At 39.8% G+C, this 15,842-nt stretch overlaps 1 protein-coding gene across 3 annotated transcripts in view; it reads right to left on the minus strand.

The window, feature by feature from the left end:
* ADK (adenosine kinase) overlaps nt 1-15,842 on the minus strand; it is a 481,956-nt gene that overhangs the window by 170,658 nt on the left and 295,456 nt on the right. For all 3 annotated transcript variants that reach the window (XM_055133311.1, XM_055133313.1, XM_055133312.1), the window contains one exon: nt 430-600. In XM_055133311.1, coding sequence (XP_054989286.1) covers nt 430-600 — 171 coding nt within the window. The remainder of the gene's footprint in view (nt 1-429; nt 601-15,842) is intronic.

Below are 15,842 nucleotides of genomic sequence, written 5' to 3' on the forward strand. Positions count from 1 at the left end.
TAGGGTGCCGTATTGAACCCGGGCTGGTGACTACAAAGTCTATCCTTCCCCACTGTAATGTATCTTCAGCAATGAAAGTAGTGATGAAAAAAAAAAGTTTTTTACCCCAATTGTAGTACATGTTTATACATCAGGTACACATTTGTACAAGAGAAATGTACAGAAAATGAGAATTATACTACCTATAAAGTATAAACCTCAATTTACTACTCTTGATAAAAAACTTAATTCCTTTCAATATATAAAAGCTAGTATAAGCTGAAGAAAATAGTGAAATATCACTGAGGCAGAGTGATTCAAATTTTGGCAATTTGGTGTGTAATCCTCAAATACACTTCTGCAATGTTGAGGTGTTTTATTTTGAAACAGAAACACAAATCGGAACCCAAAGAAAAACAAGTACTATTTTTTCCACAAAGAGTAACTCACCGTCTCATTTCCAAAAAGTATGTCAACATAAGGCAAAACTTTCATCAATGAGTCTTTGTAGAACTGGCTAATAAATGGTGCAGACAAATTCAATGTAAAGATTCTGTTCTTTTCAGAAGCATAGTGGGCCACTTTTAACACTGATTCCGGAGAAACTGTAAGAAAAAATCCCTGGACAAAGGAAAAAAAAAAGAAGTTAGAAATGCCATCTAAATAAGAAAAAAAATTGATTTATATACAAAATGTAAAAGTCTATATAAAATGCAGTCATAAAGCGCAATGCAGGAAACAGCACCATTTGATTAGGAGAAAAGTTGATCATGAGTAGTAAATATCCGACATAGGTCATTACATCCAAGGACATTACTGCACTGTACAGATTTGTACAGTCAATGCTAAGAAAATTCTGGGAGTCCACAAAGGGAATCCTAGTGGAAAGATCTCATTTAAAATAATAATTACATTTAGTTAGGAAATATGAGCACAGGCATACTGGATCTTTCTAGCCGCTTCTATTTTTCTTGGGTTTGGGCGCCAAAGCCGGTGATGTTTGGGGCTTACTCTGGGCTCTCTGCAAATTGACCACTCCTGGTGGGACTTCGATAGAACCAGGGTGAGAGCACAAGTCAAGTGCCATCATATCCACACCATCACTGGGTGAGCCCTCACTACTCCACCCTAGCCCCCCAAAGAGAGAATAGTCAAAAGAAGACTGAGATTCTGAATGGTTATAAACAGAAATAGATGAAAGCAGAATACAGGTTAAGTATTGGAAAACCGAGATGTGAGAATTGCCAAATACTTTTCAGAAAGTATGAGTCAAGAGAGAGCCCATAATGGACAATGATGGCAAAAGAGAAGTTGTATTTCCCATGGAAGAAAGAGCAGATAAATCAGAAGGCAGAAGACAGAAGAGAGAATAGAACTTAATGGCCAGAGGAAAGGACAACTGTGAAATAGAGAACAAGAGGAAGACAAATGGGGAGTGACAAAAGAATCAACCAGGGAAACTTCAGGAAACTGAGAGCAAGGCTAGTGTTGGGGAGAGAAAAAAAGAGGCTGAACAAAATCCACAAGGTGTGATGATTAGGACCAGCTGTGGAGGGAGTCGGGGCCACGCCCAGCAGTGCTCAGGAGCCAGCCCTGACTCTGTGATCTGAACAATGATCAGGGTCCTATATATGGGATGGGATGGAATTGAGGTTGGCTGCAGTACTATCGCTCAGGTTCCCAAATAAATAGCTGGTAAAGCAAGGGCATTAGTACTATATGTACATTTTTAAAGCTCCATCACAGGTTAGTAACAGTCACCTGGAATCTGTTTCTTTTATTGGGGAGGATTGGGGTGGAATCCTCCCGGGCAGCACTGGGGCCTGGGCTCCACCCAACTGTGCCAGGAGGCTCTGTGGAGCCGAGAGCTGAAACCAGAGTCTTGGGGAGGCAGAGCATGTGCTCCATCCTTGGAGCTTCTGCCCAGGCCAAGAAGGAATTGTGGTCCAGGCACTACACTCAACAATTTTATGCATATTAGCCCACTCACTAGCATTTCATCCTTCCATCAAACTTATGAGGTGAATACTCCTATCATTCTCATTTTATGAACAACAAAAGCAAGGTAGTAAAGTTAAGAAATGTTTCCCAGGTCATATAGCATACGTGTATGTGACAGAACTTGTATTTCTGCACTCTACAGGGTAAAAAAGGAGGAGGAGCAGGTACACAGGGTGTATTTGTTTGGGAAGCAGGAGATGGAGAATTGTTTTTAAGAACTGGGGGACTTTGAGAATTGCTTCTCTCCAAAGGAAAGGATCAAGACAGTAATAGAAATGATCACCCTGGGCAAAAACTGAGTGTTGAAACCAAGGAAAGGGATATGCATGACAACCTTTCAGCATCTGTGCATTACAGGAGGGGGTGGAGAGAGATAGGGAAGGGCGATGGGGGAGTGCATGTCATAGAGGCAGGCTGGGTGGGGTAGGCGGGCGGAAGGGAAACTGGGGACACTAGTGGTGGTAAATGTACACGGTGGAGGGGCAGGTGCTGGAACATTATATAGTCATATAATGAAATTCAATCACGAACTACTTGCAACTGTGCATCTCAGGGTGATTCAATTAAAACAATAAAAATAAAAAAAATCTAGAAGAGAAACAAAAGAAGGAAGCGAGGATGACTGGTGAGAAGAAGGGCTATAGGCCGTGAGAGCGAACAGGAACACAAGAGGGAAGAGAGAGCAAAACAGGAGAGCATGGGAGCTTACGGCCCTGAACATAAAGACGATTCTTGTCTTACCCTCAAAATTATTTCTCTTAAAACTCTCATAAAAAGCTAACAATTTTTCTATTATTTAAAATTTTCACATTATAATAATAAATTAATTTTAATATAGGAGTGATGTAAATTGAGATATATATCTGATAGATTTATTGCCTTATAAATTCTGAGCTATTAAGAGAATTTTACTGACAGTATTTTTTGAGAGTATAATTATCCCATCACTTTAAAGTATTACTAATGAAATTCTAATAAAAATGTTTTCCTATCACAGTAACATACTATTTTCTCATTAAAGAGCTCTAATCAATTAATTCATAACCAATATACAATTTTTATAAAAAGGTAACAAATCTTTATCTTAGGAAACATCAATTTAAAACTGTTTTCTTTTTTTTAAACCAAATACCATGTCACTTGCAAACTATGAGCATTCAAGCTGCTTCCTTTGCTATTTCTGTCACTTGGAGAATTAAAACGAACAGTTTATACAGCATCTTGTCTCCATAGTAATATGTATGTACTTGCTTTTTAGTCTTATTTAATGAGGAGAGTTTAAAGCTGCCCCTCCACCCACATTTCTCCCTAAACTGTTTCAGCATGAAATAAAAACCTCCCAAAAGCATTCTGCCAGCTGTGGATTAACCACAGACAGTCATAGAATGGGCTACATAAATAGTAACCTGGTCAAATAATTAGGCTTCTCACCAACTACAGACTGAAAATTTGATCTGTGCTAAAATACATCTGATTGTAATTTAAGGTACAGCACAGTACGCCCCTGGAGTTTAAGTCTGGCTTCATTCCAAGTGTGTGTATGTTGCCTGTGTGTGTGTGTGTCTGTGTCTGTGTTTTACTTTAAAATATAAAACAAGAGTATCACAGTGTGGGCATGTCTCTTACATTTTGTTATTTTTGTTATTATGAAGAATATATGGGAAAGTCATCTTTTAAATGACGAAATACACAAGTAAAGTCTAATGTTGAATGGCATCTTTATCTTTAGGTAGAGATAGTGTTATTAATTTAGGAGCCCCGTTTTTAGACTGTAAAAACTTAAAATTGATGCTAACAATAATTTTCTTTTCTAGGCCATATGTCCCAGACAATAGCATCACCAAAATAAAAACCGCCATTTTAAAAAAGTCTTCTTTCCCAGGTGTCACGAATGCAATAAAAAGGTCAATTTTTGAACCTCCACAGATCAGCCTTTTGAGAGTGATTTAGTTTAGAAAAGTAATCAACAAAATCCAGTGATTTTCTTATTAGGATCTAAATCTACACAATAATTAACCCTGTGAGCCTTTGTTTCTGCGAGGAACCAAAAGAAAAGTGGATCCGAACACTAGAGGCTGGGTACTATGACTAAGAACTGAGAGTGAGTGGAAAATAAGACAAAACATAGAGGTAGGAGCTAGAGGGATGGTGAAAGATTTAGCAAATCTATATTCAAAGCTTAGAATACACAAATTTGTCATTCAGCCACGATAAGGATTTCTCTTGAAGAAATATAAAAATTCAAACTAAGATCAGAGTGGATGCGGGCAGCCCTGCCCCAGCCCCCAGCAGTCACACCCATGGCCATGTAAACTCATGACGTGGCCCAGACCGACAGATTCACCACGGAGTCTCAGAACATGCAAACCAGCCACTAAAATTCATGGGGACACTGGTTTCTTAGCTGAAACACACACACACACACACACACACACACACACACACACACACACACACACACTCACTCAGCTGCTGCCATGCCAAGGGTCTAGCGCCACTGCTTCTCCACTAATTTCTAGAGATACCAAACTGACGAACGAAAATTACAATTATACCAGCGTTTAGGTGGAGAACCTGGGGTCTTGTAGGAATGGGGTTGGTTAGCCACACTCACATCCTATAGACACTACCATGTCAGCACACTGATCCCAAAGTACAGATCCTAAAGTTCCCAGGCAATTGTGTCAGGACAACTCCAAATTCCACAATACTGAAATCCCACTGAAATCCACACACTGAATTCAATGGGAAGCTAGCACAGAAGCCAACGAAGCTCCATAAACATAAACAGTAGCATTCAACTAGCAACAAATAACTTAGAAAACCCTCCGACAAAGACTTAATGACCCCATGGTGAGATATAACAATTTTCTCATATTTTTTTGATATAACAATTTTCACATTCTTCTGTACTGAATAATTTTGTTGATAATTCCATTAGCCGGCTTTTAGGATGGTCTCCAATTGCCATTATAAGTATTCCAATGGTTCACACCATACTTGAACCTCATCAAATACAGTGCAGTAATGATGGAAAATGGGTAGGAAGTGTTTGTGATACAAGAATCCGGAAAACGGCCTGGAGCGTTGTGGCAGTTGGGCAATTGACCACATCATATTCAATTGACGGTTTTGCCTGACAGACGTCACTGTTGTCCCAAAATTCCAAAAGGGATCAGAACACTGTCTCCTTTGTGTGAAATTCTACTTCACGGAGTGGGGAGAAAGGGCTACAAAGTTTAAAAAGAGAACTCCCAGAACAACCACCAACTGGGAGCTCTTTGGCACTACTGGAGCAACATGGGAAGATGCCGTTGTTGAAAACATCGACAAGGAATATGATCTACTGGTTGAGCACCTCCATGATTGTGCGAGGAATACAGAGAGAGAGAAAGCCACAAAAAGTTGCCTGTCTTCAGAAACTCTCGAGCTCATTCGCTAATGTGGTCTGGCGCAAACCTCAGACAATCACAAGCTAACGTCCGAGCTCGCAAAGCTGTGCAGAGAAGTGATAAAGGAAGACCTCAAAGAGAGAAGAGCAGTAGTGTTGGCCGATGCGGCAGAAGCCGGGAAAAGTATTCGCAACACCCACCTATCCTTCGCCATCTATAATACCAAGATGACTGCCCTCCGACGTCCGGATTGGAAAAGGTTATTCACGACTTCTACTTAGATCTCTTTGATAGCCACGTCCATCTGCCCATATACCCAATTCCACAGGATGGATATGTCATTCCCAGCGTTCTCCCTTCCAAAATACTACATGCCATTTCGTTGGTAAAGACACGTACAGTACCCGGTCAAGACAAGGTCAGACTCGAACACCTGAAGAATCTGCCACCAGTACTCGGCAATAAACTGGCTCAGCTCTTCACACGCTACCTGTCCAAATGCAAGGTTCCATACCAATGAAAACCCAGCAGGACTTAGGGAGACATACATGACATTGGCAACTATCGCCTGATCTGCCTGTTGTTCGTCATCTATTCACTTGAGTTATTCTGAATAGGATTTGCGAGAGTTCAAGATGCCGCTCTGTCTAACGTTCATCAACTTAAAAAGGCCTTTGATTCTGCTGAGACTGAAGTGGCCATCGAAGCCCTAGCCAAACAGGACGTTCAAACTCAATACATCATGATACTCCATGAGCTGTATTATGGATTCATTACCAGGATCTCACCATTCTACAAAGAAGTGATCATTGACGTAAAGAGAGGGGTTTGGCAGGGTGACATGATTTCACCAAAACTCTTCAGTGCCACCCTCGAGAACATCATGCGACGACTAGAATGGGAAAGAATGGGAGTGAAGATAGATGGTCAGCAACTACACCACCTCCACTTCTCTGATGACATCATTTTCATAACACCAAATATCAGCGAAGTGGCACGAATGCTGGCCAACTTCGACCTTGAGTGTGGAAAGGTCAGACTGCAGCTGAATCTCATGAAGACAATGTTCATGAGAAACAAACTAGCTCCAGATTTTCCATTTGCCCTCAAGGGAATGAACACCTTTGAATGCAGCAGTTATGTGTAACTAAGTCGAGAACTCAACATGACAAACGACCTGCCATCTGAACTGCGCAAGAGGAACAGAGCAGCGTGGAAGGCCTTCAAGAGCGTCGAAGAAGTGGTTAAGACTAAGAACATCCGGCTCTGGGCACATCTTTTCGACTCCACCATTCTTCCTGAACTAACATATGCCTCAGAGACCTGAATCCTATGAAAACATGATTAGAACGCTATTTGGATATCCCAAAGAGGAATCGAAAGAACTGTGCTAGGAGTATCACATTTCACTCACGTGAGAGAAGGAATCCGAACTCTCACTCGAGTGAGAGAAGTGAGTTCCAACCTCCGTCAACAATCAAGAATCAGGGACCCTGTCTCATTTGCCAAGACATCAAAAACCAGATGGGCTGGACACGTAATGTGATTTGGAGACGACCTCTGGACTAGAGCTGTTACAGGACGTCAAAAGACTGCGTGGCCGCCCATATACGAATTGGTCAGACTTCTTCATCAAGACCCTGAATGAACGGTTTAAGGCTCTTCGTGTTCCTGGAGCGAGCAGACGCCACTGGGCAACGCTAGCACGTGGCAGGGATAAATACTGGTGCCCGCTCGAACAAATGGACGGGAAATGACAAGTGATACAAGTGAATTCTATTAGCCACTTAGTTGGAACAAGCAATATAAAAGAAAATATTTTGTGCCTGCTGAGGAGGCAGGCTTGAGGGGTGGCTGAGAAACTAGAGATATTGATTGCCAGTAACAACTCTATTATGAACTTTGTAAACCACAGTGTTTAAATAAAGTTAAAAAAATTTTAACTACTCATACTCCTGGTAGTGTTCAGAGGGACTATATGGAATTGTTCCTGGGTCAACTGTGTGCAAGGGCTGTGCCCTCCCCACTGTATAATCGCTCAAGCCTCAGAATTATTTTTATTTTCTTCCATTGTTTACCATAATGCAAGGAAATATACTGTCTCTTCAACGGTCCTCACTAAGGCACAAATTTTATCACAAGAGGAAGTAAGTGTGTGTGGAGGTGTGTACAATTGCACAGACCATCTTAGGTGAATTTTAAGAATTTATAATTTCCAAAGATCAAGAATATTGACTAAAGGGAAAACAATGTACAGCAACCATTCTTATTAATTATCAATTGTGAATACAGAGATGGGGGGGAGCCTTTTCTTTGAAAAAAAAAAAAAGAATAAGGCAAGTGTCATTATTTTGAAAGAATCACAACGATGGATTTTAACACTAAACACACACATGGAAAAGAGAGCGAGAGCAGGCAAGAGAATGAGTGAGACACAGTGAGTTCAGCAAATCGCCCAATTGTCAACCCCCAGCATCACATATGGTCTCCCAAGCACTGCCAGGAACTACACTTGAGTTAAGCATCCCTGGGCATGGACCCCAAATGAAATAAAAATTAAATCAATAAACACAAATATGAATAAAGTATCACATGTATTATTGATATGGGGATAGATGTGAGTCAGTAATCCCTAGGGGCTCACCAATAAGAAATGGGTAAGTATTAGATTTGACTGAGGGTTAAGGATGTCTCTTTCTTCTCTTCTGATTTTTGGGGCATGGGGGTATGTGACGAGGATAGGCCACACCAGCAGGGCTCAGGGCTCACTACTCCTTGCAGCTTGGGTGACCATATGGGGGTTTGGGGACAGACCATGGTGAGGCACATTCGAGGAAAGTGCCCTACCCACTGCACCATGGTCCAGCCCGGCACCTGCTCTCAGCACAGACAGAGAACCGTGGTAATTTCACTCTCATAAAATTCTTAGGTTTTATTTTATTTTTAAAAATGGAAACCTATAAGAAAAGGGAAGTAAATATAAAAAATTGGAGTAGGAAGAGCTTTCAAATCCTAAGGGAATATAATCTAAAATTTGGCTATAGAAAATTTAAGGGAATTCTTTTATTTCAGGGACTGAGATAAGCAATAAAAAGAAAAAAATCAGGAAAAATGTCTATAGTAAATATAACAGGGGTTAGTTAACAGCTTTAATTTATAAGAACTTTGAAATATAAAAACATTTAGGTAATGATAGATAAATGATATAAGGGCATGAGATAGCATTCCTAATAAAAGAGAGGGGAGAAAATGGCCACTCTAGAAAGTAAATAATAAATCAGTGTTCTGCAACAATAATCATAGTGATAGCCAAATGATGAAAAATGATATTAATAAGTTAATAAATTAGTATTGCCTCTGTGCATGTAATCGACACTTTGCAGAAAATAGGGTGAAAATAAATACCTATGGAGTAATAAATAAGCTTATATTCTTTGATACTGAAGTTCTACTTATGAAAGCTTAAGTAATTCAAGACATTGGAATCATACATTAATTAATATATAGGCATACTATTTAGAAAGACTAAGACCACAGCAAATATTCTATCACAGAACAATAATTTTACAATGGCACATATGCCCATTCTGAACCTGGCTGATTGCTATTAATTACTATTAATTTGGTTTTCGGGCCACCCGAGAGTGTCCGGGCTAACTCCTGGCTCTGGTCGAGAGTCCTCACTGGCAGGACTCAGGGACCAGATCTCTTGCCCGGGATCGAATCCACGTTCTTTGCATGCATGGCAAGTGCCTTACCTCTCCAGATCCAGGCTACTGATTATTTTAAATGTGGCCATTGTAAACCAAGAGTTGAATTTCAAATTTTATTTAGTGCTCATTAAAATGGAAGGAAGCACATGTAGATAACCAGTAACCAATATAATATGGTAATCGTGACTGTTAAATAATTAAAATTTTAAAAAAGTAGTTCAGAACACGTTTCTATTAAACACAATTAGTGTTTCATTTTCACTATCAACAATTTAGTAACCGAGTGTATTATAAGTTCAAACTTACATGAATGTTAAAAATACAATTAATTTTGTGTGAGCAGAACCTTTCTTTTTTTTTGGTTTTTGGGTCACACCCGGCGATACACAGGGGTTACTCCTGGCTCATGCACTCAGGAATTACTCCTGGTGGTGCTTGGGGGACCATATGGGATGCTGGGATTCGAACCTGGGTCTGCCGAGTGCAAAGCAAACCCGCTGTGTTATCACTCCAGCCCCGAGCAGAACCTTTCGTAGTGTGCTAAATAGAATATGCAACTAACACTCATTTTATCTGCTTCATTTTAAGTTTTAAAATATGATTATTAAATATTTTATAATTTTATGTGGCCCCTGTAAACTACCCATTTGACAGCACTGCACTAAGATCAACTTTCAGATTAAGAACTATGTACACATAGGGTTGTGTAAATGAATATGGAAGTCACCAAAATTTTACAATTTTGTTTTATAGGCTGGAAAGATAGCACAGCCTGCTGGACACAGGCCTGGCAGGAGGCAGACCTGGGTTCAATTCCTGGCACATCAGAGTCTTCACCGGGAATGATCCCTGAACACGGACCTAGGATTAAGGCTTGAGCAAAGCTGGGTGTAGCCCCTTATTCCCCAAATATTCTGTCTAAAAATAATTTACTTCTGATTTACTGTTGGTGCTTAATTTATAGAATTATTTTATATACCCAGAGTCACATTACCATTTTTTAGGAGAAAAGGGAACACAGCAGAAAATGTCTGATCCTAGACAAGGTTTGTCACAGTCCTGGCCTGCTCTAGAAAACAGATAGACGATATCTATAGTATGTATGTATGAAAACTGGTCATAACTCATGGAATCAGTAGAAAAAAGCAATCAGAACACAGCAAAGTAACATGGGTAAATCTGAGCAAAAATATTGTTTATGATTTTAATAGCTTCTTCCCAAAGCGTGGCCATGTGGCTTCTGGTCTTTTATGCTAGGAATATATTTTATTCTTTTTTTTGTTTGTTTGTTTTGTTTTTGGGTCACACCTGGCGATGCACAGGGGTTACTCCTGGCTCTGTGCTCAGGAATTACTCCTGGCAGTGCTCAGGGGACCATATGGGATGCTGGGATTTGAACCCGGGTCGGCTGCGTGCAAGGCAAACGCCCTACCCGCTATGCTATCACTCCAGCCCCTAAGGAATATATTTTATTCTTAAAAATAAAAATATATTTTGTTCACTTCAAGTACATCTGGGCACACACAAAAAGTGTTTCTAAATAATGAGAAGCTTAATTCAATAAGCAACCATAAGAGCTAATAAACAGTTGGAAATAAATCATTTTTAAAAATAGATGGCCAAAAAGGGAAGAAAACAAGTCTAAGATTAGTGATGTTAGGAGGCACAAATTACCTCTTTGGCCTGGAGAGACACTTGATCGCATCCTGCTGACCTGGTTAGAATTCCAAATACTGCATCTGACTCCATGAGCACTGCTAGCAGTGTCCCCACCACCCCACTGAAACTAAACCAAAACAAGAAGACAAACAAAATCACTTCATAAAAGAAAAATAGGAATGTGAATAACAGAAAAATATTTGTATTGCCACTGGGCCACCCAAACTAGAACTGATGAGGAAGGGCTGAGAGTAGCAGGTGCAACGCCGCAAGCCGGAGCACTGGTCTGTTCTGAAAAACTCTCCACACTGCAGGGAAGGAGCCATAGTAACACCAAGTCAGAGAAGGGGGCTGAGAGAATGAATGAATTAGAAGTCAAAAATAACCAATAAAACAACCATATAGAATTTTTTTTCTTCCTCTTTAGTGACTTTTACACATTTTGTGACTCTTCCAGAGTGTAAAATTATTCCACTGCTGAGTAGGAGGATCAGCTATGAAGTAGGAGGAAGCACAGCTCCTATTTACTTCCTAGGAAAATGTGACAATTGAGTTAATGTATAAATCATTTACAATTACAATGTTATGATACGCATTACTTCATTCCACTGACAATGCTCACTGAAGAAGCCATAACAAATATGCTAGAAAATGCTGTAAAGCTTATGTCATCCCTGGATGAATGAAATGCACTTATGAAATAGAATAAATCACCTCAATCTTCCGGTCTATGTGGCTGCTTTCACAGGCATCAGTGAAATTCACATATATTTAAATCCTTTATGGGATTAGAATACCTGCAATCTCACCTATACTGTGAAGGAAGAAGTTAGCATTTCCTTTATTCCAAATAACCCCCACCCTCAAAGCATGGGACAGGAGAAAGCTAGGTAAATGGAGAGAAGACGCATTTTAAGGAGATACCTGGGAAGATATTTATCACAGCTTTGATGGTACAAGAAAGTGTGAGACATCCTAGAAGCCTATTTCTAAGGAAAAAGATAAGAAATATGGTGAGCGAACACTAACATACAGAGATAAAAAGCAATACAGCAGAAATGTAAGCAGCAGAATGAACAAGTTGTAGTGACAGTACTTTTATCAACTGCATATGATGCAAACATACATGTGTACATTTAAAACAAGGAACTTTTAACAGGGATAAAGGAGACATCAAACCCCAAATCCCATGGGATGGGGAATAGAATCCATAATCAGGCATAATATGAAAAACAAAGTTCGAAGAGTGGAGCTGTTCCAAGCCAAATCATAATTTTACAGAATCTGAAAGGGATTAACTCAATTCTCTGCACCTGACAGTTTAAACAAACTGGTACACTTAGTTTGAATAGTTTTGCCAATCTGGCTACTCACTGCAATGTGATTTTGGATGACTTCCTCCCTAGACCTCATTATTCTAGGCAAGTAATCATATTTTTCAAGGTCCTTATGAGAATTAAATGAGTTCTTAATACAATGTATGACATGTAGTATACAGTCCAGACATATTTATAGATTCTTTCTGCAAGAATATCAAGATCCTTTGAAAGTTTTATTTTTCCAGGACTTCGAGAGCTGTTCCTTTCAATGCAGAATAAAGTAAGCTCTCTAACCTCAATTTACAGTCTGGTATTTCCTTTAAGATACAAATACATAAAACAAAATCCATCCTTCCTTTTCCAAAAACTTGCCCTGCCTCTTCTCTCTCTCCTTGATTCAATCATTTTATATTCTGTTGACAGATTAATCACCCTAATCACTTTTCTTTCCCTAGTAAATTAAGTCCAAATGCCTCACACCCAGAATTCAGAACTTCCCACTATTGTACTCCAACCAACATAGTAAAAGTAAAGCAGCTGTTACCTCTGATTACTCCAAAACATACGAACTTGCTTCAATCATACAGAATGGATTATCTCTCCCCAAATAAATGGAGTTTTCATGCTGGTTCTTCTACCTAAAATATCTTCTATGTATACATATTAAAATTTCACACACCTCCAACCCCTGTCAAGACCCATTTAAAGTCTACTTCATCCCACAAGACTTAGTGAAATTCTACCAACAAATCTACTCATTCCTAACTGAAGCTGCTGAATAATATGTAGCTCTATACAATAAATAAGCAACATATTTACTTTTGATTTTTTTCTTTTGTTTTTTGGACCACACTCAGAACACTCAGTGTGCTCAGGGATCACTCCTGGTTCTATACTCAGGAATTACATCTGATTGGACTCAAAGGACCAGATGGGATTCTGGGGATTGAACCTGAGTTGGCCAAGTGCCCTCCCCACTGTTCTATCTCTCCTTCCCTCCTCCTTTTGATCTTAGACCACATGGGTGGTACTTGGAGATAACTCTCTGAACCCTTTGGGGGACCATATAGTGCGAGGAATTGAACCCAGGCCTCCTACAGGTGAAGCACAGGCTCCCACCCTTTGAACCATCTCCCTGCTCTTCATTTAATATTATCAGCAACTTGCACATGTCGTACATCCCTAGCTTGAATGAACCTTTTGGGTCTGATGGGGGGCTACATCTGGTAGTGCCCAGTAGCAAGTTCCTGCATGATGCTTGAGGGTCACTGCCAACAACTCGCAGAGGAACCTGAGGTGCAGGGGACTGAACCTGCACTTTCCACATGCAAAGCAGGAGTTCCAACCCTTTGATACAAGACTATTATTTATTTTAAATATAACTATTTGTTATAGTAAAGAATATGACAGATAATCCTAAAATAGCTGACTAAAATTTGAGACATTACATAAAATCCCATCTAACTGAAGAAGACAATTTTTAAAATAAGAGGCTAGCTTCATATTAACATTTCACATATCACACTATATAAGTATATGACATAATCACATATACACATGAGTCTAATTCAGAGAACTGGTTCATAGTACTCTTAATGCAGAATTTCTTTTTAGTGCTCTAAGAACCATCTAAAACTGGTTTTTATTTTTTAATCACTTTGATCCAAACTTAATTAGTGCTGGTATCTTAGCAACTAAGTACACAATGAAAAGAGCACTGTAGCACTGTCACTGTCATCCCATTGCTCATCGATTTGCTTGAGCGGACACCAGTAACGTTTCCATTGTGAGACTTCTTGTTACTGTATTTGGCATATCGAATACGCCACGGGTAGTTTGCCAGGCTCTGCCGTGCGGGCGGGATAGTCTTGGTAGCTTGCGGGGCTCTCCCAGAGAAAAAGAAATTTTTTTCCAATACAAAAAAAGCAAAAGCAGACAAAAGAAAGTTTTAAAAAGTTCTCTTTAATGAAAGAGAGGATACATATTTAAGTGATCTATTTTTTACTATCTTAAAAATTAACCAAACTATTTGCTAATGGAAATAGTGCTTATAAGAACTGCACAACTCTTGAATAAACAGTCTTCAATAAACAGTATTATCCCTATTTCTTGAACAGCACCAACTTTCAGAAGGAACTTGTTCCCCCCCGCCCCCCCCCCACCCTCATCGTGTAATCACACCAACACTCCCAGAAAATATCCAATAGCATGCTTATGAGCTTACTGTGTGAAATATCCAAGAGCACCTTGGAACTTTACCGAGGAGTACATGCCTAGTACAGGAACTGTGATTCGAATATTTAAAACAAACAGAAACCTTGATGTACCTTCACTTGGAAGAGTTAAAGCCTTTCTTTTACTTACTAAAGATGCAGATACTTTACTCAGCATTACAGTGTAGAAATATGGTACATAAAGACTGAATAGGAGGTAAGGGCCTCGCCTTGCATACTCTAACCCAAGTTTGATTCCTGACACTGTATGTGTTCTGAGCACCACCTGGGTTCACTATTGAGCAGAGCCAGGATTAGCCACTGAGGACCAGTGGGTATGGCCCCCAGGACCTCCACCTTCCCCTAGTCATACCCCTCAGCCGCCACATCATCAAGTTAATGGAAGTAAATCCGAGTACCAGGGTATTTTCTAGACAGCAAAGGTGAGTTATTTTGTAACAGACAGATTCCACTAAACAGTGGCAAAGCATGCTACGAGGGAGGTAAGAGTCTGTGGAAAGCTGTCTGGCTGGAAAGCCTGCCAACTTCAGCACAGCTTAGACCTGGTAATCTATTTTAATTTGTTTCCTATCCTACTCAGCATCATAAATTTACTAACTTAAACCTTCAATAAAAACAAATTACAAATAGATATTTTTTGTTTTTTTGTTTTGGGACTACACCCAGTGGTGCTCAGGGCTTACCCCTGGCTCTGTGTTCAGGGATCACTTCTGGTGGTGCTTGGGGGACTACATGGGGGTTCCAGGGATTGAAGCCACTCGACTTGTTGTTACCCTTTGTGCTATCTTTTAATTATTTGAATAATAAAAAATTATACAAAAAATTTTTAATTTTATGGTTTCATTTTTATTTTGGGTCACTTCAAAGTTCAGGGGGCTGAACTCTAGGTTTAGGAATTCACAGCATCCAGTCAATATTTAAGGTACAATCAATTTATTTTGGGGGAAGGGGAGCGCTATACCTGATGGTACTCAGGGTTACTTCTGGCTCTGTACTCAGAAATTACTCATGGTGGTGCTTAGGGGACCATATGGGATGCCAGGGATTGAGCCAGGTTGGCCATGTGTAAGGCAAGTGCTCTATCCACTGTCAGGTACAATTAATTTAGACAGTAGAGAATTTTCATAACTATGGCCCATTCCCCATTAATACATTAATACTTTTCCCTATAAATACAACTCTCTTTTCATCTTCTTTAAGTGAGTTGAGGTGGGGAGAGACAAACCTGGCAGTGCTCAGGGCTACCTCCTGGAACTGTGCTTAGGGATCATTTTTAACAGGCTTGTTGGACCATTAGAAGCCACCAGGGATAGAACCGAGACTTGGCTGTGTGCAAGGGAAGTGTGTTACTTGTACTATTATCTCTGGCCACAACTCTCATTTCTATGTAAAGACAACTGCAGCAGTTCCCTGTTTGGCAAAGTAAAGAGCCTTTACTCAAGAACCTTAATTCTCACTTCCTAATCAATGCATGTCAAGTTTCTGATAAATCCTCAAAATCTATTCAAATCTTCTCTATATTATTATCACTGATGATTCACCTTC

The sequence above is a fragment of the Sorex araneus genome, chromosome 3 (genome assembly GCF_027595985.1).
Source record: "Sorex araneus isolate mSorAra2 chromosome 3, mSorAra2.pri, whole genome shotgun sequence".
Lineage (NCBI taxonomy): Eukaryota > Metazoa > Chordata > Mammalia > Eulipotyphla > Soricidae > Sorex > Sorex araneus.